This window comes from Haliotis rufescens, unplaced genomic scaffold, assembly GCF_023055435.1.
Source record: "Haliotis rufescens isolate VD_foot unplaced genomic scaffold, xgHalRufe1.0.p SCAF_39, whole genome shotgun sequence".
NCBI lineage: Eukaryota > Metazoa > Mollusca > Gastropoda > Lepetellida > Haliotidae > Haliotis > Haliotis rufescens.
Genome location: NW_025964101.1, coordinates 2,990,343 through 3,014,397, shown reverse-complemented (window position 1 = coordinate 3,014,397; position 24,055 = coordinate 2,990,343). Strand labels below are relative to the sequence as shown.

Below are 24,055 nucleotides of genomic sequence, written 5' to 3'. Positions count from 1 at the left end.
TTTCACCGAAGTGATAAACGTCCGAGACCTGCATCACTTCGGGCTTTCCTCCCACATTAAGCTGACACGCCGTGATATAATTGGAATAATGTTAAAAGTGGCGTTAAACCCAACTCATTCACTCACTCAGTCACTCACTCGAGCCCACGATTTCGGGACGCTGAAGCGGTTCAACTCTGCACAGCGACATGCGACGCCTTGTATGACTTGACCATCCCGTTCAAACATAAAAACCTGTGGAACGATGGAGCTTTCGCTGAATGTTTGATATGTTATTTTATTTAGATTTCAGAGGGTGTCATCGCTTGTCTTATCAACTGGCACACATTCAATGAAACTACTTTATAAAAACAAATGATACATTTCAAAATTCCTTTGGCGTTCGTAAGTAAACGCGAAGTGACGACCGGGGCTAAAACAGACTGGTGTTTATTTCGTTCAGAAGGCACTTATGTCAATACCACTGTTAAAGCCGACCCCAAATACGCCCTCCTCTCTTTAAGGCTGTTATTAACAAGAGCTAACAACGTGTCAATGATTGTTTTGACACTTCTTAAAATGGTTCTGCAATCGCATTTAACTTTTTTTAAGCCCACGACAAGCTTCAAGAATCCTCATTTATGTCTATTTGTGTCTTGGCAATTACGGAAATCGCGCAAAACGGCAAGCGCGTATGAGTAATAGTAAAAACATCACCACCGGCAGGTGGTTTCATTATTTTATGTTAGTATGTAAAGGAGTTATAGGTGTGTCTATAAGGTTTGATTATACGCCAATATGGATATGATATATAGCCATTGTCTTCAACTCTGTGTTCATTTCCTTGACATGCTGCCTGGTGATAGTAATAAATACCCCACAAAAGTTGATATAGAGTTCAAAGTCCCATGCATAGACACAACAAAATTTTATGTATTGCTTTTTCACAAAAACAAAGACAAATAAGGAATAGAATTTATGGATGCCAACTTCTTTATTATGAGGAACACATCGTTGATACTTTCTTCTTCATCAGGTGAATAAAAGCCATGAGGCAGAGAACACAATGACATATATGTACATGTAAGAACAACAACAGTAATAAGATAACAAAGGTGGAAACTAAAAAGATAAGCCAACAGATAATGGCGCTGATAGGTGATTAGCAATGGACAAATGGAAACCAACACTTAACAGTTAATTAGCGCTGATAGTTGATAGCGAAGGACAAATGGAAGCCAGGACTTAAATTAACATTGACTGGTGACCCGAAGAAGGAGTAAGTATATACTCCGAAACGTTGCGTTCCTCGTGATAAAGAAGTTGACATCCATAAATTCTCTTCCTTATGTGTATCACTTTCAAGTGCTATTCCAAGACTTAAAGCAAAATAATCGATGTATTCCACTGACTGTTACTGAACCGAGGAGCGAAAGAAACTATACACCTCAATTGATTTTATCATAGGCTTGCTTTTCATTTGAAAATATCTTAAGTTAACGATATTATATCCAAAACATCGACTGTATTGGCGCTTAGTCAGCACTCCAAGAAAACTATTTCATTATTTTTTTTAAATAAAAAAAATCATTTAAAACTTTTTAAAATGACAAAATAATCGCATAAAACACATCTGCTGATGGGTATCTTAGACATCGTAACTTTGAAAATAAATAAATTCGCATTTATCGGCGCAAATTTACAACATTTCCTGTATGGTTGGTGTCATGTGGTTTCAAATTAATTTCTTATCACGGTCTTCAAATTACCCAGCCACAGATTACATTTTACAAACTGTTGCAGGAATAAGAGATGGTTAAAGAGACATGATCAAATTTAACAACAGTTCTTTCCACTTCAATTACGTAAAAAACAAATTCGGTGTACTTTCTTTACCCGACAGTTAATATATAACAAGAACCGCAGCAGGTTGAATAGGGGTTGCAGGGTTCTAACCTGGAGGGCGTATTTTAGGTTCATAGGCAATTAAAAAAAAGTTATACGAATCACGAACATAATACAATATATTATTTAATTCAATAAATTTGAAAGTCTTCGAAATATCAATAACATTTACCCCCAACACATTTGTTTTGAAAACAATAAAGCTGCAAAAATAGCCTAACGCTTTTATTATGTCCCTTCATTGCGTCAGGGGAGGTAACTCTCATTTCTCCCCAGGCTGTAAACGAGGAAGTAAATTCCATTTAGGAAGTGATCAGTTGTATTTGACAGCAAGATTGTCAGGTAATGTATTGCTTGCAGTTGATTAGTACGATCAATAGTCCTTCATTTCGTAATCCCCCATCCCAATCAGCGTGTTCCTTGCTAGGAGGCAGACACACCTCTCATATCTTAGGTGGAGCAGATTAGCTGAATTTTCGTAGCCATTTGTTGACTTGCTAATCCGTGAGAGAGTCGATTTCGTCACGGGTGACAACCGCAAAAATTTAGTGTCAAACTGTCCGAGTACAAACGTTGCTGGACATTGTAAAAATACTCCCGTTTCGTGCCGAATCCACAGTTACAGTTGCGAGGTGTAACGTTTTTTAACTGAGTAGTTTGGGGGAGTCGAAGTTTCGACTACGTTCGAGTTCATTTTCAACACGAACGCCGTTGTCAACAGGACAGTTTCACTATGCACGAGCGGAGCGGTACTAAGAAAAAAAATCGGAGATCATTCATGGATACTATTATGCCAACTTATGGTAAGTAACAGAATTAAAAACTACGATTGGTCATAAACAAATATAATAGGAACAGTTGGTAGTTAGATTGAAGTAATTAAAAAAACGTTTTTTGTGTGCTTGCCGAGTGACATTTATGTTGTTTATCTGGCGGTTACACAAAACAATGTCTAAGTTTTACACAGGGTACATGTAATGTTCTAGACCTTGACTTAAATTGTTCACCAGTGCATGACGGTGATTCATCAGACCGTGGAAATAGTCCCTTGTGATGCAGTACAATGTTTATCATTGTGGCTACTGGTGCTACAGTACAAGGTTTATTACTGTAGCTAATGTAGGCCCCTATACAACGAGACCTGTGTCAGAGCTGTGTTAGAATTGGCCTTCAGCAACCCATGCTTGTTGTAAGAGGCGAGTAATGGGATCGGGCAGTCAGGCTCTCTGCAGCTGACTTGGTTGATGCATATCAGCCTATCCCAATTGTGTAAATCGATGGTCCTGATATCAATCACATGATTGTCTGGTCCAGACTCGAGTCTGTAATATTGCTGAGTGAGGTATTAAACAACAACAAATATTAGTAAAATGTATATGACAGTGGCTAATGTAGGCCTACTGAAGGCCTACTGCAGACTTCAAAGTGAGTGAGTAAATGTGGTTTATCACCACAGTCAGCATTATCTGTAAATAATAATCAAGTCTGGACCAGGCAAACCAGTGACTAAAGTGTGAGCATCAATCAACACAATCAGTGCACTTTGACACATTATCAGCCAAGTCGAGGGGCCATCCAATCCGAAACCCGCCCCCCCAATCCGAGACAGTTTTTCCCCGGGGAGGTAATAGCCTAAGAGCCTGTGCCAGTTCTTTCCTGCCAGTGTCCAAGATAACCGCTGGCCCCTGGCTGGTGACTCTTCTGTGGGGCTGCATGACATTTGCCTCCCCCTCCCGACTGTCTGCCAGATCATTTGAAGACTACTTTCATCGTCAGTATTCCTCCTAGATTCTCAAGTAATTGTTTGCATTATTTGAACTGAATCAAGACATGGTTGGTTGGTTGGTTTGTTGTTTTACGCCGCACTCAGCAATATTCAAGCTATATGACGGCGGTCTGTAAATAATCCAGTTGGACCAGACAATCCAGTGATTAATATCATGAGCATCGATCCACGCAATTGGGATCGATGACATGCGTCAACCAAGTCAGTGAGCCTGACCACTCGATCCCGTTAGTCGCCTTTTACGACAAGCATAGTCACCTTTTACGGCAAGCATGGGTTGCTGAAGACCTATTCCACCCCGGAATCTTCATGGGTCGAATCAAGACATGATTTGTCTCTTATTTTTATGATTTGTCTCATACTGTCGTCGGCGATCCGTTATTAATGGTGGATGAAAGGAAGTAACTACGCTTTCATTTGTCATTCTAGTCTTAATTTTGGTGTATTGGGATTGATATTAAGACACATAATCAGAAATACTTATGGTCTTGAAAACACAGAATACAAGGATACATTGAAATTCAATATTGTCTGAATGCAGGCAGGTAACTTTGAAGTTGTAAGAGGCGACTAGAATAGGTCTTCAGCAAGACTGGATTATTTTTGAGTCAGCGTTAAACAACAAACAAACAAAATTTTATTTACGCTCCGAAATTAAACAACAAACAAACAACAAAATATACATGATTGTTTTTACGAAGAATAGTGCTGTTAATAAAGAAGGAAATGATGAGATGGGCTAGCTGAGGGAATAGGCATCTTTAGATACAACACTTTTGTGATGAGAGAAGGATACCAGTGTTTGTAAAGAAGATATTGGTATGCATGGTATGTGTCACAATAATATTCGTCCGTGGAAATACCAGGTAGCAATAGGTCAGTAATCTATACTTGTCATACTTGGCGACTTATTTGATCTAGTGGTCTGACTCGGTGACTTGGTTGATTGTGCGTTATAGTACCTTGCCGGCATGGAACTTTGTACATAATACCAATCACTGGTTTGACTGGTCCAGACTCGATTATTTGCGGTCTGCTGTCATACATCTGGCAAATTGATGACGGCAGCGTTAAACAACAAACAAGCTATCTCCAATTTGACTTTGATACATGCAATAGCATCTACCGAGCATGTCTGCTTTAGCACAGAAAAGTCTGCTTGAAAGCGCAAGGGTGGAATCTACACTTTAATAGTTGTTTTTTTTTAACTCAACTTTTGTGCATGTGTGTCTGGTCTTCTAAGACACAGTAATTCGATGATAATAATAATAATAATAATAATAATAATAATAATAATAATAATGAGTCCATTTGTATAGCGCCAAACTCCATACCAGCTCGTGTGCTCGTGGCGCTTACATTACCCCAGTCAATGGATCAGTGAGCACTCGATTTTCATTCTCAGCTCCCTGGGGAGTATACAACTCAAGCTGCCTGTGAGGTGCTAGAAGGTTAACAGCCACATTACCATCACATCCTACCGGGTACCCACTCACTGCTGGGTGAGCAGAGGCACATTTCCAACAAAGTCACTTACCTAAGGAGACACCATGTGTGGTACATGTGCTTCAGTGTGGGGCAGGAACCAAAGCCCTAGAAACTCTCAGGAGTCAAGCTACTGAACGTGGTCACCAATCCAACTACTCTCCGAGACCGACGTTGCTTTACTTCACCTGATGAGTGATCTGTGCGCTGTGATATGATGATGATGTTTGTTGTTTAACGCCGCACTCTGCAATATTCCAGCGATATGACGGAGGTCTGTAAATAATCCAGTCTGGACCAGACAATCCAGTGATTGACATCATAAGCATCGATCAACGCAATTTGGATACAATGACATGCATCAACCAAGCCAGTGAGCCTGACCACCCGATCCCATTAGTCGCCTCTTACAACAAGCTTGGGTTGCTGGAGATCAATTCTAACACAGGTCTTGCTGTATAGGGCCTACATTAGCTACAGTAATAAAAATTGTACTGTAGCACCAGTACGTGGTAGCTTCAATGAAGACAATTGTACTGTAGCACTAGTACGTGGTAGCTTCAATGAAGACAATTGTACTGTAGCACTAGTACGTGGTAGCTTCAATGAAGACAATTGTACTGTAGCACTAGTACGTGGTAGCTTCAGTGAAGACAATTGTACTGTAGCACTAGTACGTAGTAGCTTCAGTGAAGACAATTGTACTGTAGCACTAGTACGTGGTAGCTTCAATGAAGACAATTGTACTGTAGCACTAGTACGTGGTAGCTTCAATGAAGACAATTGTACTGTAGCACTAGTACGTGGTAGCTTCAGTGAAGACAATTGTACTGTAGCACTAGTACGTAGTAGCTTCAATGAAGACAATTGTACTGTAGCACTAGTACGTGGTAGCTTCAATGAAGACAATTGTACTGTAGCACTAGTACGTGGTAGCTTCAGTGAAGACAATTGTACTGTAGCACTAGTACGTAGTAGCTTCAGTGAAGACAATTGTACTGTAGCACTAGTACGTGGTAGCTTCAGTGAAGACAATTGTACTGTAGCACTAGTACGTGGTAGCTTCAGTGAAGACAATTGTACTGTAGCACTAGTACGTGGTAGCTTCAGTGAAGACAATTGTACTGTAGCACTAGTACGTGGTAGCTTCAGTGAAGACAATTGTACTGTAGCACTAGTACGTAGTAGCTTCAGTGAAGACAATTGTACTGTAGCACTAGTACGTGGTAGCTTCAGTGAAGACAATTGTACTGTAGCACTAGTACGTGGTAGCTTCAGTGAAGACAATTGTACTGTAGCACTAGTACGTAGTAGCTTCAGTGAAGACAATTGTACTGTAGCACTAGTACGTGGTAGCTTCAGTGAAGACAATTGTACTGTAGCACTAGTACGTGGTAGCTTCAGTGAAGACAATTGTACTGTAGCACTAGTACGTGGTAGCTTCAGTGAAGACAATTGTACTGTAGCACTAGTACGTGGTAGCTTCAGTGAAGACAATTGTACTGTAGCACTAGTACGTAGTAGCTTCAGTGAAGACAATTGTACTGTAGCACTAGTACGTGGTAGCTTCAGTGAAGACAATTGTACTGTAGCACTAGTACGTGGTAGCTTCAGTGAAGACAATTGTACTGTAGCACTAGTACGTGGTAGCTTCAGTGAAGACAATTGTACTGTAGCACTAGTACGTGGTAGCTTCAGTGAAGACAATTGTACTGTAGCACTAGTACGTAGTAGCTTCAGTGAAGACAATTGTACTGTAGCACTAGTACGTGGTAGCTTCAGTGAAGACAATTGTACTGTAGCACTAGTACGTGGTAGCTTCAGTGAAGACAATTGTACTGTAGCACTAGTACGTGGTAGCTACAGTGAAGACAATTGTACTGTAGCACTAGTACGTAGTAGCTACAGTGAAGACAATTGTACTGTAGCACTAGTACGTGGTAGCTTCAATGAAGACAATTGTACTGTAGCACTAGTACGTAGTAGCTACAGTGAAGACAATTGTACTGTAGCACTAGTACGTAGTAGCTACAGTGAAGACAATTGTACTGTAGCACTAGTATGTAGTAGCTACAGTGAAGACAATTGTACTGTAGCACTAGTACGTAGTAGCTACAGTGAAGACAATTGTACTGTAGCACTAGTACGTGGTAGCTTCAGTGAAGACAATTGTACTGAAGCACTAGTACGTGGTAGCTTCAGTGAAGACAATTGTACTGAAGCACCAGTACGTAGTAGCTTCAGTGAAGACAATTGTACTGTAGCACTAGTACGTGGTAGCTTCAGTGAAGACAATTGTACTGTAGCACTAGTACGTAGTAGCTTCAGTGAAGACAATTGTACTGTAGCACCAGTACGTGGTAGCTTCAGTGAAGACAATTGTACTGTAGCACTAGTACGTAGTAGCTACAGTGAAGACAATTGTACTGTAGCACTAGTACGTGGTAGCTTCAGTGAAGACAATTGTACTGTAGCACTAGTACGTGGTAGCTTCAGTGAAGACAATTGTACTGTAGCACTAGTACGTGGTAGCTACAGTGAAGACAATTGTACTGTAGCACTAGTACGTAGTAGCTACAGTGAAGACAATTGTACTGTAGCACTAGTACGTGGTAGCTTCAATGAAGACAATTGTACTGTAGCACTAGTACGTAGTAGCTACAGTGAAGACAATTGTACTGTAGCACTAGTACGTAGTAGCTACAGTGAAGACAATTGTACTGTAGCACTAGTACGTAGTAGCTACAGTGAAGACAATTGTACTGTAGCACTAGTACGTAGTAGCTACAGTGAAGACAATTGTACTGTAGCACTAGTACGTGGTAGCTTCAGTGAAGACAATTGTACTGAAGCACTAGTACGTGGTAGCTTCAGTGAAGACAATTGTACTGAAGCACCAGTACGTAGTAGCTTCAGTGAAGACAATTGTACTGTAGCACTAGTACGTGGTAGCTTCAGTGAAGACAATTGTACTGTAGCACTAGTACGTAGTAGCTACAGTGAAGACAATTGTACTGTAGCACTAGTACGTAGTAGCTACAGTGAAGACAATTGTACTGTAGCACTAGTACGTAGTAGCTTCAGTGAAGACAATTGTACTGTAGCACTAGTACGTAGTAGCTTCAGTGAAGACAATTGTACTGTAGCACTAGTACGTAGTAGCTACAGTGAAGACAATTGTACTGTAGCACTAGTACGTAGTAGCTTCAGTGAAGACAATTGTACTGTAGCACTAGTACGTGGTAGCTACAGTGAAGACAATTGTACTGTAGCACTAGTACGTAGTAGCTTCAGTGAAGACAATTGTACTGTAGCACCAGTACGTGGTAGCTTCAGTGAAGACAATTGTACTGTAGCACTAGTACGTAGTAGCTACAGTGAAGACAATTGTACTGTAGCACTAGTACGTGGTAGCTTCAGTGAAGACAATTGTACTGTAGCACTAGTACGTAGTAGCTTCAGTGAAGACAATTGTACTGTAGCACTAGTACGTAGTAGCTTCAGTGAAGACAATTGTACTGTAGCACTAGTACGTAGTAGCTACAGTGAAGACAATTGTACTGTAGCACTAGTACGTGGTAGCTTCAGTGAAGACAATTGTACTGTAGCACTAGTACGTAGTAGCTTCAGTGAAGACAATTGTACTGTAGCACTAGTACGTGGTAGCTACAGTGAAGACAATTGTACTGTAGCACTAGTACGTGGTAGCTTCAGTGAAGACAATTGTACTGTAGCACTAGTACGTAGTAGCTTCAGTGAAGACAATTGTACTGTAGCACCAGTACGTGGTAGCTTCAGTGAAGACAATTGTACTGTAGCACTAGTACGTAGTAGCTACAGTGAAGACAATTGTACTGTAGCACTAGTACGTGGTAGCTTCAGTGAAGACAATTGTACTGTAGCACTAGTACGTAGTAGCTTCAGTGAAGACAATTGTACTGTAGCACTAGTACGTGGTAGCTTCAGTGAAGACAATTGTACTGTAGCACTAGTACGTAGTAGCTTCAGTGAAGACAATTGTACTGTAGCACTAGTACGTAGTAGCTTCAGTGAAGACAATTGTACTGTAGCACTAGTACGTAGTAGCTTCAGTGAAGACAATTGTACTGTAGCACTAGTACGTAGTAGCTTCAGTGAAGACAATTGTACTGTAGCACTAGTACGTGGTAGCTACAGTGAAGACAATTGTACTGTAGCACTAGTACGTGGTAGCTTCAGTGAAGACAATTGTACTGTAGCACTAGTACGTAGTAGCTTCAGTGAAGACAATTGTACTGTAGCACCAGTAGCCACAATGATAAACGTTTACTGCAGCACAAACCAAAAAAAACAAAACTCACACACTCTCACTTCATACATGTATATTCTTACGACTTCTGGTTGTTCCTTTCATCATGACTATAATGCTGCGCCCCTCATGGTTTATGCTCCCTGCCGTGTATTATTGTACGATAAACAACTCATTGCTTTTTTCTTAAAATATTCCTAAGGAAGATAATTTATTGATGTTCTTTATTATGAGGAACAAAACGAGACCCATAAATTATTTTCCTTATGTGTTTCACTTATACATGCCATTCAAAGTCTTGATTTAATATTTCCATGACAACAGACAAGAGATTTTGATTTTTCACAATGACTAATAACATTCTCTACTAAATAATGTTTAAGTGTCAACATTATCGTGACTATTGTCAAGCGTTTCTATTTGCTATAGCAACCCAGTAAGCCTGCTACATGATCCAGTAATTGATTTTCTTGTGATTATTCTGATAAGTCTGCCAGCGAGGACCTTCCTTATGGGGTCTGTGAATACTGAAAGAGTCATTTCTGTTGCTAAGTTGATGAAGAATATCTGTCATAAAATGTCTGACTTACCGTATTCGACGTAATAAGCGCCCAGGGCGCTCTCAAAATTTGAAATAAGGGGCTCTTATTAGAATATTATATTGGTGGAAAAAAACAGAATTGAACGATAAATTTCATGGTTTATGCTGACAGCCTGAGATGTTTAAATACGACAGATATATTTTTCCAGAATTTAATTGCCCATAATTAAGGGTGCATATAGCACACGAGTGCGTATTATATGCGAGTAAATAAGTCTTTGATCAATCGGAAGAGGTGCTAATTGGGATTGTTCACTGGCCAATATATTAGCAAATATCGCCATGGGCGCTTATTAGAGGGGGGCGCTTATTACTTCGAATACGGTATGTATCTGCCCTTTGGATATGTTTGATCGTCCTCGTTGTGTATGGAATAGTTACACCACAGTTTTGCTAAGTCTACTCTCCTCATCATCCAGACCTGTCAACCCCTCATCATGAGATTTGACTTCAAAGGGGAGATTTTTAAAATAATGAAGATAAGAAGATAATTTTTAAGTTTTATATTAAAATATTTTAAAACAATAATTAATAATTTTCTTGTACGTACAGCTTGCTTAAATTCTGTTTGCATTTTCCTCCTTCAAGAATAAACCTAGCACAATCTACCCATATTACTTTTGTTCAAAGATCGTCTCAGACAAACAAAAGCAGATATTGAAAACAAAGGATATGTGGCTTGACCAGTTGACGACATGTTCAATCCGACCAATAGTTAGGGTTCGTCAGGATGCAGGTTATCTGAGTATTTGGTGCAATTTTAGTAACAATATACGACAAAGAAATATTAAGTTCATTTATTGTGACGCAACATGATTCCCCCTAATTTCTTTCAGATATATTGTTTTTTTGTTGTCTGCGTTAGTCTGTTAATTTCACTTCATAAATGTCCTAGAAATGTTCATGTTATTCCATTTCCAAGAAATGTATGCCATATTTAAAAGTACTTTTACGTTTTACATGACTCATGTTAATTGGTTTAGGGTAGCCACACCTTCCTGTTGCGGACGACAGAACTACCAATTCTGTATATAAAATACACAAATACAAGGGTTTACTGACTTATCTTAGTCCAGTATCCACCCTTGCTGAATTAGGCTGGAATTCCGTGGGTCGATTTTAGCGCCACTAGTGACTATTACTAGTTATGTCCCTCCTATTGACCAATCAGATTTCACCTACCATATTACTTGTATTCGCTTCAAACAAAATGGTGGCGTCCAGTCAAAATGATCTGATTGATGATCAATATCTATTTTGTAATAAAACAGGTCTTACCTTGCGAGGTGCATCAAATAATATGTGCATCAAAAATATCTGTTGATTCCAAGTTGGCAGTACACATGCTTTTCAAATCAACCGATATCTGCACAGCAGTTTATGAACTGTATGTTGATTCTGTTACGCGATTTTGATTGGATTATGCATAGACTCATCTGTCCAGCAAAAACATAACTCCATAATTTCAGTTCGGCAAGGGTGGAAACTGGACTTTAATAGTCGGTTAACTCCCTAGCCTCGGGAAGATGACAAATAAATTGAATAAAGTATTAATTCATGTGACTCAGTCATATAATTTCCATCCCTAATTTGCCTTATACACCCCATCTTCCCAAGGCAAGAGAGTTAACTAACTTTAAAAGTCCACTTTCCACCCTTGCAGAACTTGGCTGGAATGTAGCGTCACCAGTGGTTATTACGAGTTGTATCCCTTCTAAGCCTCTTCTATGGACCAATCCGATTCCATCACTTGCATGTGTTTCAAACAAAATGGCGGCGCCCAGTCAAGACAATCTGATCGATAATCAAGATCTATGTTGTGTTGAAACGGGTTTACATCGTAAACTGCAATCGACCGAAATCTGCGCGACAGTTTCGATTTCGATTTTGTTGCACGATTTTGATTGGACTATGCATAGACTCGTTAGTCCAGCCAAATTCTAACTCCATAATAACCTAGTTTGGCAAGGCAGGGTGGAAACTGGACTTTTATAGTCAGTTAACTCACTTGCCTCGGGAAGATGTATACGCCCTGATGGCATCTGTTTCAGCAGATAAGTGAAACTGATTATTCTCTGGCGTGTATATTAGTAAGTAGTTTGCTTTCTTTTGACACTTCCTCAACATAGTGTGTCATACAACTCTGTAAGCAGATAAGATCCGACACCACGTCATGGTGTATCCACGTCAACATGCTACACCTATTGCTAATATCTTGCATGTATTCCGGCATTCACACACGGCATAACATGATTTTCAAATTGATGTCACATACATCAGGTCATATATAATGTCATGACTGGGTCATCGATGATGAGGTTGCATAGTGCAAATAAGTTCCCTTATCCAATCACTGGAGATTTCTCCACTTACACGCCTCTTCGGTGTTCTAGTGGATAGAACGTTCATCCAGGAAGTAGAAATTTTGTGGTTTGATCCCCTGGCCGCTTCATACCAAAAGACAGGGGGGGTGGTGGATTGAGTTTGTGGGGTGGGGCGGGGTTCTGTATAGGGGTGTGTGGGCTTAGGTCATACGTGTGGGTGTGTTTGTGTGGGTGGTGTATTTGAATATATTCATACATTCAGAACTGTTAGCAGCTGAAAGGGTATGTAATGGTGTATTAAGAGTAGATGTGTAATACAACTTCTTAATCTTGTTAATTAACTGTTTTGGTGATAATTTTCAACAAAATGACATTATGTTCTTAACAAAATTTGCCATATCACACAACCAGGGAGTTTATCTAGGATTCCAAACTAGGCAACCGAACTGGAAAGAAAACATTAATTTGCTCAAAAATAGGATTTTTTAAAGTTCTTTTTTAAAGGTATTTTAAAATTGCATTCATGCGATAAGATAAGACTAAACATTCCTCTTTCTTGTGTCTATTGCCAGTGAAATACTAAGACCTCTACATCATTTTAAATATTATCTGATAATAACATGAATTTTCCAAATTGCTGATATTTTCTGCGCTTGACATCCATCACTGTGTTGTGCTTTCTGATGGGGCTTGTGAAGGCCGGCATCAGACTTTAGCAGAACATTATGAAGCCATGAGTGTGAAGTCGTGAATAGCAGCCATGTATGAGTGACCAGAGGATGTCAGATAGTAAATCAGAGCAGCACAAGCTACGATTTTGCTGACTGTAATAATTTGTTTTTGGCCATGATGTTTTAATTGTCGGATAGTCAAGATATAGATCGTTCTGCCCGAGGGAATTGACAGCTGATTGATTGCTAATTGATTTGTATTCAGCAAAGGCGTCACAATTTCTGTACAGAGTGCAACTGACTCAATGTGCTGTAATGATTCACTGAAGTGTAATTTGTTGAAATTGGTTGTGTCACTATATCTTATCATCATGAGGTTGTGTGGACATAAAATGATTCATTGATATATTTGGGTCACGTATTATTGGTATGAAAATAAATTGTCATGTTTACTGAATCATATCAGTTAGATGTTTGACATGACAGACTCTATGTTACCTGTGCAGATTTGTGTCTTAGAATCTGATTATTGAGGGTTCCTGTCAAAGTGGGGCAGTGGGGTAGCCTACTGGTTATAACATTCGCTCACCACTCTTAAGGCCTGGGTTCAATTCATCACCATGATCACAGGTCTGGTGTCCCCTGCCATGCTGGAATATTGTCATAAGCAATGTAAAAACCTCACCAGGTTGCACCACCAAAATATTGGCTGTACCTTATTACCATGAATAGAAATACTGTATTTTCAGTTATATCTACATGATCTATATTAAATAAATTAAAGAGAAAATCTAGATGAGAATCATCTTCTTGAGGCAAGTGAGTTAACTGACTGTAAAAGTCCCTTCTATTGGCCATCAGATTCCACCTCTCGTATCACTTGCATTTGCTTCAAACAAAATGGCGGCGCCCAGTGAAGACTATCTGATCAATAATCAAGACCTATATTTTGATAAAACAGTTTTACCCTGCAAAGTGAATCAAATCATTTGAGCACCTTGATTTAAGACATGAAAAGATTGGCAAAATATCTGTCGACACGCAGTTGGCGGTACAATGCTTTGTAAATCCTGCAATCGACTGAAATCTGCACGTTGAAATCCATAATTTTTATGAACCAGATGTCTAGTTCATTACACGATTTTGATTGGACTATGCACAGACTTGTTGGTCCATCCAAAATATAACGCTAGAATTCCAGCCTAGTTCTGCAAGGGTGGAAACTGGACTTCTATAGTTGGTTAACTCCCTTGCCTCGGGAAGATGATTGAGAAGGCGCTCCAGTATTCTATTTGGGGGAAATCTGTATATGGCTTTTGACATCTTGCCACCCAGTAGACAACAAAAACAAACGTTTTGGAGTGCCTGTTTGTTGTGATAGTAACCTCATGAGTGACCATTCTAGAAGTAACTGAGAATTAATTTTGGCACAAAGTTCTGCAAGTTCGCTGCATTCATCATGTTCATAGCCCCTGTGTTTTCAGAAACTTCATTTCCTGGAGTCTAGAAGATTTGCAGCCAGATCTAAAAAAATTCAGCTTTCCTCTTTTGTCAATTTTTTTGTTAAATATGACAGTTCATCAAGCTTTGTGTTTCTTGTTATAAGAGGCGACTAACGGGATCGGGTGGTCAGGCACGCTGACTTGGTTGAAGCATGTCATCGATCCCAACAGTGACCTTGCATGAAACGTCACACGATTGTGTACACAAACTAATTACTATAGCCTTTACTTCTGCCGTATGACACTGTGACCTCTCTCACCTGCCACAAAACGTCACACGATTGTGTACACAGCGCGTGGTCTACGTACCTGCTCATGGGCATGAGAACAGACTTGTTTACGTTTTTATTGATTTTAACCTGATACACACTATTGGAGTACACATTATTTAGTTATACAAATAAACGTGCTGCCGTGCACTTTTGGTGGAAAATGTTACCTGCACTGGGTGCATCCTGACAATAAAGGTTACCTGCATTAGCAATGTTTTACCTGCACTGGTGTAGCCTATATATAGCGAAATCAATCCCTATACTTTAATATTGATTTACCGAAACTAATCTTTCACATGTCTAAGGTTAGTCAAAATCCATAAACCAAACGGCCTTCTATTTGTTTTTAGTTGGTTGACAAGACATGACAAAAAAAACCTGACATAAGAAAATAGATAATTGACTTTTGACCCCCCACAATGGCTGACTCGGTTTTACAATTAGGTGAAATGAAAAAACACACAAGAGTTTTTTTACCACTGCTGTTCGTAAGAAATGGTAAAGAATATAAAAATCAATATTCTAGCCAAAAACAATCAGTGATCTTGCGATAACAATTATACTTCAGTGATGATGTGAGCTATGAGTTTTATTTTCTTTCATTTGTAGCAGTACTAGTCTAGAAGTTGAAAATTTGATTAAATATTTTGATGACCTAGTTTTAGCATTTAAAAAAAAATTATAATAAAAGTGTTTGGCCTAAAATATAAAAAGTTACTGTCAACATGGCATATTCTGATATTTTTTAACCTGTTTCACCTACATTAAAGAACGAGCAAAGCTATGTTAAACAATCTGTTGTCATGATATATGGCCCATGTACAGCTGTCATGATTGAGGAAGGAACACAATGTATACAATACCGCGACTCAGATATCAGGTTAAACATTGTTATAGCTTTCAACATAAACACCATTGTTACAGTTCACAGATCTGGCATTGACGTTTATTTGTTGACATTTATAAGTATAAAGCAACCTACCAGTTCTCAATGCTTATCAGATGCCCATGATGGCAACAGGATGTATTTTGAAAGAGAGCTGGTAACCTTCGGCTCGATTTAGCTATATAAGACATGCACTAGTGCAACCTATCATTAGAAAGTGAAACCTAATATTTATGTCTACATGCACTGAGTGCATGTTAACTATATCCTCCAGTGGGCAGAATGTGCTCTGATCTGAGCAGAGATTGTGGAGTTTCAAGCAATCTCATTAAAATCAGACCTTAGTTCTTGCTGCCGCTTAACAGAGCTCTGAGGACATCCCAGTAGAGGTCACGTCAGAACGACCTTTCATCTGACCAATCAGCGCGTTGCTTACCAGATCATTAAAGTGACAGTCGGAATGTGATTTCTAATCATGCATCCTCGAAAACTTTAACACGGGGTATTCCGAACGATAGTTACGGGTTTAACGACTGTATCCATACAATCTAGACTATCTATTAGCGATTCCAGAAAGTTCTTTTGTTCAGGTTTCAAATTTTTAATCGAGAATTTGTCAAAATATGTTTTGAAGCATTGTCGCCAATTTGAAAATAGTGCCTTAAAGCACGAGAAAGCTGCCTTCTGATTGGTCATTCCATTGGTCGGTCAAAGTTCGGCCAAGGTCGGTCTGACGTGACCCGTAATGGGATGTCCTCAGATGTTTGTTTAGCGGTAGCGAGATCTAAGATCTGCTTTTAATGAGACTGACTTTCAAGTTACATAATGACATTCCATTAACAGGCTCAGGGCTGGTCCTTATGTAGGGGGCCCTGGGGTGATGGATCTTAAATACAGATAACGGAGATCATATTACCAAGCAAAAAACACTGTGTCACAAATATGTAAATGTAAAAAAATTCAAATTTGTATCTGACAAACGCTTACTTTTCCACACAACATCGATCTTTGAACAGACTCAATATTTCTAAGCTTTATGCACCATACCACACACTGATCCCTGTGTTATGTGTAATTTTTCATCGTTTCTTGGGCTTGGCGTCATCAATATGTGGGTACTTAAACATGTTCAAGATAATGTACACTGTTTCTGTTAAATTTTACAGCCATACAACATAATTTATGTAAAAACTTGACTATCTGTCAGCATGATCAGAGATTTGCGATTTTGCAAATTTAGTTTTTGGGAGGTCGGGTAGCCTTGTTGTTAAAGCGTTCGCTCGCCATGCCAAAGTCCCAGGTTCGATTCCCGACATGGGTACATTGTGTGAAGCCCATTTCTGGTGTCCCCTGCCGGGATATTGCTGGAATATTGCCAAAAGCGGCCCATATTTAGTTTATGCATCTGTGTTTCAACTTCTATAAATGTCTGGGACAAGAGTGCAACCTGGTTTTGTCGGTGCAACTAGGATTTCATGTCATCATTCACCTGATGCAAGTTAAATCAGGTTCGGTGAGTCGAGCCCTGCTTGTGCTGGCTCTGAGGTACATATCAAATCTGTAATGCTAATTGGACTGATCTGATTTGTGATAACACATGGATATTAATTTAATCAATGAATTTGTTAATATATTGGTTAGTGAACGATCCCAATTAGCACCCCTTTCGATTGATCAATGTACACTTATTTATTCGTGTATAATACACACTTGTTTGTTACATGCACCCTTAATTATGGGCAATTAATTTCTGGAAAATATATCTGTCGTGTATAATATGCACAGACTTTTCTTTTGTATCATTTCAAGCAGTTAGCATAAACCACGAAATTAACGACCTTTCAACTCTCATTTTATTCTCACCAAATTATATTCTAATAAGAGCCCCCTATTTCTAATTTTGAGAGCACCCTGGGCGCTTATTACATCGAATACAGTACATTTCTTCAATGTTTCTTTCTGTTAGTGACTTTTGGCTTCTGTTGGTTTATACAGAAACATAGGAAACCGAAATGTTAAAATGGTTGCAAATTTTTATTTCTATCATAATCATGAGAATCTAAACAGGGAACTTGAGGTGAAACAACTGATGGAACTATAAATAGATTGAAAGTGTTTTTGAAAGTGGAGTTTGTTCCAGAAAATACTTGGGCGGTGAGGTAGCCTAGTGGTTAAAGTGCTGGCTTGTCACACCGAAGACCAGGGTTCGATTCCCCACATGCGTACAATGTGTGAAGCCCATTTCTGATGTCCCCCGCCATGATAATGCTGGAATATAGGTAAAAGCGGCGTAAAACCATACTCACTCACTCACTCCAGGAAATACTGAACAAAATTTTAGTTAGGATTTACCAACAAGTCTGTTTGGCAGATAAACAGGATGTCCTGAAGCAAATATGAAATTGTGTTCGGCTTCTGTTTTGAAAGAATTTCCTTTATGTTTCTCGAAGCAAAAACACGGTTTTTTCCCCCAAACCCCCCACCCCAAAAATATAAACAACCCATAATAGTATCTCAACAGTGTTTTCAACTACAGTAAACTATCGCTCAAAGGGACCACTAATTTTCGTTTGTTATAACCGTAGTTCGTCATAAGCATATGTACGGCATATATATAAAAAATGATTGGGACCAAACAATATGTTCATTATACCTGTCATTTCTTCATAAGCATGTTCGTTATAAACATAATTTACTGTATTGTGAAAATGCCGGAATGATCTAAAAACCCTCTGCTATGGAGTGTGATTTAGTTTCTGTTCTGTGTTACATGGCTGTCGAAACCAACCTTTCTGTGCTTGTGTCACAAGGAGATGTAAAAAATACCCTCTTGAAATCCGTATGCCATGTCTATACATAAATACAATACGGTCGTCTGCTTCCTTGTAGCATCTGCCCACATTAGATAGCCAGAACAAACTTGTGTGTGATTTAATCTGTCACATTTGAAGCTGGCCAAACAAATTATTTTGTTCTCATCTTTTGGGATTTCTATAATCTGGACTCTGGAGCTACAGAATTGATCTCCTGTTGAAGGTAACAGGGAGACCAGTTGATTTTGTCGGGTTGAAAACTTACAGACTTCTTATCTCAAATCTACACCTAAACTTTAATTTTTAAAACTTTTGAACTTTCGAACTGCACCCCTAACTGTGCTAACCTTAGCGATGTTGATAATATTTATTTTTACCATGCTTTTTTATCTTTGGGAAATTGGTCTCCTGGTTTGAAAATGTTAAAATTGTAAATAATTATGTCTCCCTATGTTTAGGTTTATATTACATGTTTGATTGCTCATGTATGTATGGTTAACCTGAAGCAGTAGGATGTTTTGTTGAATGTACATTACACACAAGATAACATTGTGTACACACAAGTACCCACCGACACAAGAAAATACTGTATAGTTTGAAGGTATGTACAATGAACTATTCATTTCCCACTGTGGACAAGGAAGTTAAGAAGGTTGTCATCTGGAACAAATGTGTGTACACTGTGTGTCAGCCTCCACTCTCCCATAAGGCATTGTACAAGGAAGAGTGTCTGACCTGAGGCCGATTTCCCAGCTTTGGGTAGGAATACCGTATTCGACGTAATAAGCGCCCAGGGCGCTCTCAAAATTAGAAATAGGGGGCTCTTATTAGAATGTTAATTTGGTGGAAAAAACAGAGTTGAAAGATAAATTTCGTGGTTTATGCTGACAGCCTGACATGTTTATGTACGACAGATATATTTTTCCAGAATTAAATGCCTATAATTAAGGGTGCATAGAACACACGAGTGCATATTATACGCGAATAAATAAGTCTTGTGTACATTGATCACTTGGAAGGGGTGCTGATTAGGATTGTTCAATAGCCAATATCTTAGCAAATGTCGCTGTGGGCGCTTATTAGAGCAGGGCGCTTATTACGTCGAATACGGTAACAAGAAATAATACAAAATTTGTTGGTGTGTGATGTCTTGCATTCAAGCGGGTCGAACTGGCTGGGTGATATTTTTTTAAAAATATTTGGTCTTTTCTTTATCTGTCTGTGATGTCCTTTAGGGGTAGACAGGGTGAGTTGAGAGTGGAGTTGTAGTGATAGTATGAATGGTGATGTGTCACTTTCTTCATCATATGATGGGAAGGTTTCTCGGCAGGATAAAGCCAACAGATAAAAACAATATCCTTTGGGGTCTTATGGGGATAGAGATACAAATGTCAAAGGTCAAGTAGGGACTACTTTCAGTGTTTATAAACAAACATGGCGTTGCCCTTCTCATTTGGTGATCAAGTCAGAATTTACCATCGGGAATTTGGAGAAACTACTGGGATAATTGCTATCATTATCAAAAGAACAGTCTACTATACTGAAAATCAGTGTCTTACTGTACGTGCTAGGCAACTTTGGAGATATATATCGCGAAACAATTTTGCGAGGGCACTAGCCTAGCAAGATCAGTTTGCATAGGGCGGTCCTGATTATTGTCTACAGTTACCATGGAAACAAACATGTCGTAGAACCAAACATCTTTTTAAACAAGGAGTATCACATGATTAATAGATTCACATGATTCACATGATTCACAGATTCACATAGATTCGCATGATTTATAGATTCAGATGATTCATAGATTCGCGTGATGTATAGATTCAGATGATTCATAGATTCGCATGATTTATAGATTCAGATGATTAATAGATTCACATGAGTTGTAGATTCACATGATTCATATGATTCATAGATTCACATGAGTTATAGATTCACATGGTTCATAGATTCACATAATTCATAGATTCACATAATTCATAAATTCACATGAGTTATAGATTCACATGAGTTATAGATTCACATGATTCATATGATTCATAGATTCACATGATTCATATGATTCATAGATTCACATGATTCATATATTCACATGAGTTATAGATTCACATGGTTCATAGATTCACATAATTCATAGATTCACATAATTCATAAATTCACATGAGTTTTAGATTCCCATGAGTTATAGATTCACATGATTAATAGATTCACATTATTCATATATTCACATGAGTTATAGATTCACATGATTCATATGATTCATAGATTCACATTATCCATAGATTCACATGGTTCATAGATTCACATAATTCATAGATTCACATAATTCATAAATTCACATGAGTTATAGATTCACATAATTCATAGATTCATATAATTCATAGATTCATATGATTCACAGATTCAAATGAAGCAGGAATGTTTGGTAGGACTGTGTATTTGGTGAAGTGAAAGGACATAAAGGTGAACAAACAGTGATGATGTGAGGTGATCCTGTTAAACACCTCTCATGACAAGCGTAGACGCCTCTTATGACAAGCATAGATGCCTCTTATGACAAGCATGGGCTGCTGAAGACCTATTCTGACCTTCACAGGTCCGCAGTCATGACTGCTCTCAAAGTTCAAATACATCAACAACCCCACCGACACCCTGGCCCTTAGCGAGTGCCAGGCCCTGAGTGAAAGTGAAAAGTGATGTTTGCATGAGCTGTTCACCGTGAATTCTGATATGGTATCAGTTGAACTTGAGCATGTGTCTGTACTCTAAAACAAATAGGGCCCGTGACAGTGCTTTATTTTTATAAAAAGGAACAGTCACGAGAACACTAGGGCTCGGTTTTGCCGTTGTTCTCGCAACTGTACCTTTGTGAATGTTTGCATCACAGTAAAGTAGTCAGTCCTCCTCTGTCATGTGTATCTATTTCCTTGTTGTTTCCTGTTCTTTAATGTTCCTCATGAACATAGAGGTCCCTGACACGCAACATGCACAGAGGAAGTCATCCCGGTGGGGATGCAGGGTTAGAACAGATCCCCTATGCTAAGGACTAATTAATGGTTACCAGGTCTTGGTTGATTGTGTGTCACTGCACCCTGATGGCTTGGATTGTCGTTCACAACATCGGTCACTGGATTGTCTGGTCCAGACTATTATTTACAAGGTGGTTAATTAATAATCAAGACAAAGTTTGCTGGTTGTAAGAGGTGACAAAGAGGTTTAGGTGGTCTGGCTAGGTGGCGTATCGTTGTAGAAGTTGATGGATGACTTGACAGTCTTGCTTGACAACAGTATAAAGATCTATACCAAAACGTCGCCTTTACAGTAATTAAAGAAGTTGTTATCCATAAAATTGTGTCTACTTTGTGTGGTAAGTTCATCAACAGGTTGTCGCCAAACTTTCCAGACACAATTAAGGCTATTGTTAGCCACTCACAATAATTACATAGCGCAAAACTTTCCAGATTTACCGTAATTGATAGAGGAGAACATTTACTGAGATTAATCCACATTTGCCTATATATTTGGAGAATGCTTTTATTGGGTTGGGTAATTGTTGATTGGGGGAAGTGATGGTAGTCTTGTAGCATGCTGGGAGTGGTTGATAGCATGAGTAAACATCCACACTGCTGGGACGTGATGACTGACTAAATTATGATATGGTAATGTAGGTTTTGGCCGTCAATGTTACACCTTCATCAAGAGTATGGTCATGGCCAAACATGTCCCATAACTGTGACCATGCCATGTCGTCTTTGCTTTCGTCCAGTGATTGTCATCTTGTCAGCTGATGGTAGGAAATTGATTTGGTTAAAGCTGTTTTCAAATGTTGGTTAATTTCAACTGAAAGCACACATGACAAGCAGCATTAACCTTATCTGTCAGTCAGTGTGTGGTAGCCATATACATACACTTTAGGGTTAAACTCCATACAAAAACAACAAGGTTTTCTTGATGACAGAAAACAAAGGCTTGGTAGTAATTGACCTGGCTGCTTTTGCACACCAGGGTTAACTATGTCAACTTAAGCAGTCACGGAAATATTAGGAAACGATTGTGTCCTTTCATTGCTATATCATTAGTATATGGGAGCTCATTTTCATGTTTCCAAAATAGGTTAAACATTTTTTTATCCAACTTAACTTGGAAGAGATTGGTAAACAGGCCGAACTGGCTTATGTAAATACCGCTCCGTGTTACGTTTATGTTCCTGAAATATCAGTTCAATAACAATAGCCCTTACGGGGGAATGATTGTTGGGACCTGTAAGATGATGCAGAGGACACTGTATGACCCACACCAGATATTAACGATTTGGATGTTTTCTAAGTCTGAAGGGTAGTAACATGAATACCGTATTCGACCCAATAAGCGCCCATGTCCCAATAAACGCCCCCCCCCCCCCCCCCTTTTCCCCGGATGCCCAAGTAAGATTTACTCACCTGTTTTTTACATACGGTCAAGAATCTTTTGTAGTCGGTTAATGAGGAGATGTTCACCAGTAAAACGTAAGTAACAGTTTATCTCTAGCCCCCCAGCAACAGAAGAATATCGATAGGCTTACTGATGAATTTACGCCAATTTGACTCTGAATTGGTCCCAATAAGCGCCCACCCCTTCTGTCTTTATTTTAAGCGCCCTGGGCACCTATTGGGTCGAATACGGTAATGCTATGATATATGCAATAGCCTCAGGTCACAGTATCCCAGTGGATGACTTTTATACAATTATACACAGTGTATACAACTATGTTGTCAATTTTTTTTAAAAAGCGGGTCCCTTGTTGGTTATGACCGATTGTATCACAGAACTTGCAAGGCAGTTGGTTTGCCAAGTAAACAGGTGTAGGACATAAAAGGTATACAGGTAGGGGCCGTCACATAGCAGAAAAGGGGAGAAAACAATATACTAGATACTGTACTTTTGATGAAGGGGTCATTTGAAAGGGCATAAACGTAAAATCCTCTGACTTGTAAAATGCTTCAGGCTGAAATTCAAGTTTCTATTAACATATTGTCCAATTCTGTACTAGTACTTGCCTTACCCATGTTTGCTGGGACGGGTAACTCGGGTACTCGGGTTGGGTGGGTACTGAGAAGGACCCGGGTACCCACAGAACTACCTGGATCCGTGGTTGGTCATGTGATATATTGTTGAATGACAAAAATGATCTTGAACTATATGGTTACACTACAAATCACTAATATTCACATTTCTTTCTGACCATGCACCCAGACTTGTATATGTTTGAATAAAGATAAAACGGGTACCTGGGTAGGGTCAGGTAATAGGTGGGTAGGTACACGGGTAGTAAATTTGCACTCGTCCCAGCCCTTGTAGAAATATGTCAATAGTGGTGACAATTCGGCAAAGATTAGAGACAAATATTCCATCTTCACTATGAGGTCAACCTTTTTCCATACTGTCTAAGAATTTAAAAACGGTTAGTGTACTTTGATGAAATGCGGTTAAACAAGAATCAGGCTACATACTATATATGCCTACCATTTGAGGGCCAACAAGCAATCACCCCTGTACTGCCATCT

General features: G+C 39.1%; 1 protein-coding gene across 8 annotated transcripts in view; it reads left to right on the top strand.

Annotated features, from left to right (window-relative positions):
• Positions 1-2,286: 2,286 nt before the first annotated feature.
• Positions 2,287-24,055, top strand: part of LOC124147190 (basic salivary proline-rich protein 1-like) — a 68,090-nt gene continuing 46,321 nt past the window's right edge. For 2 of the 8 annotated variants that reach the window (XM_048381482.1, XM_046517806.2), the window contains exon 1: positions 2,287-2,687. In XM_048381482.1, coding sequence (XP_048237439.1) covers positions 2,618-2,687 — 70 coding nt within the window. In that variant the 5' untranslated portion in view covers positions 2,287-2,617. The remainder of the gene's footprint in view (positions 2,688-24,055) is intronic. The other 6 variants (XM_048381484.1, XM_046517812.2, XM_046517807.2 and 3 more) reach the window with 5 other exon arrangements.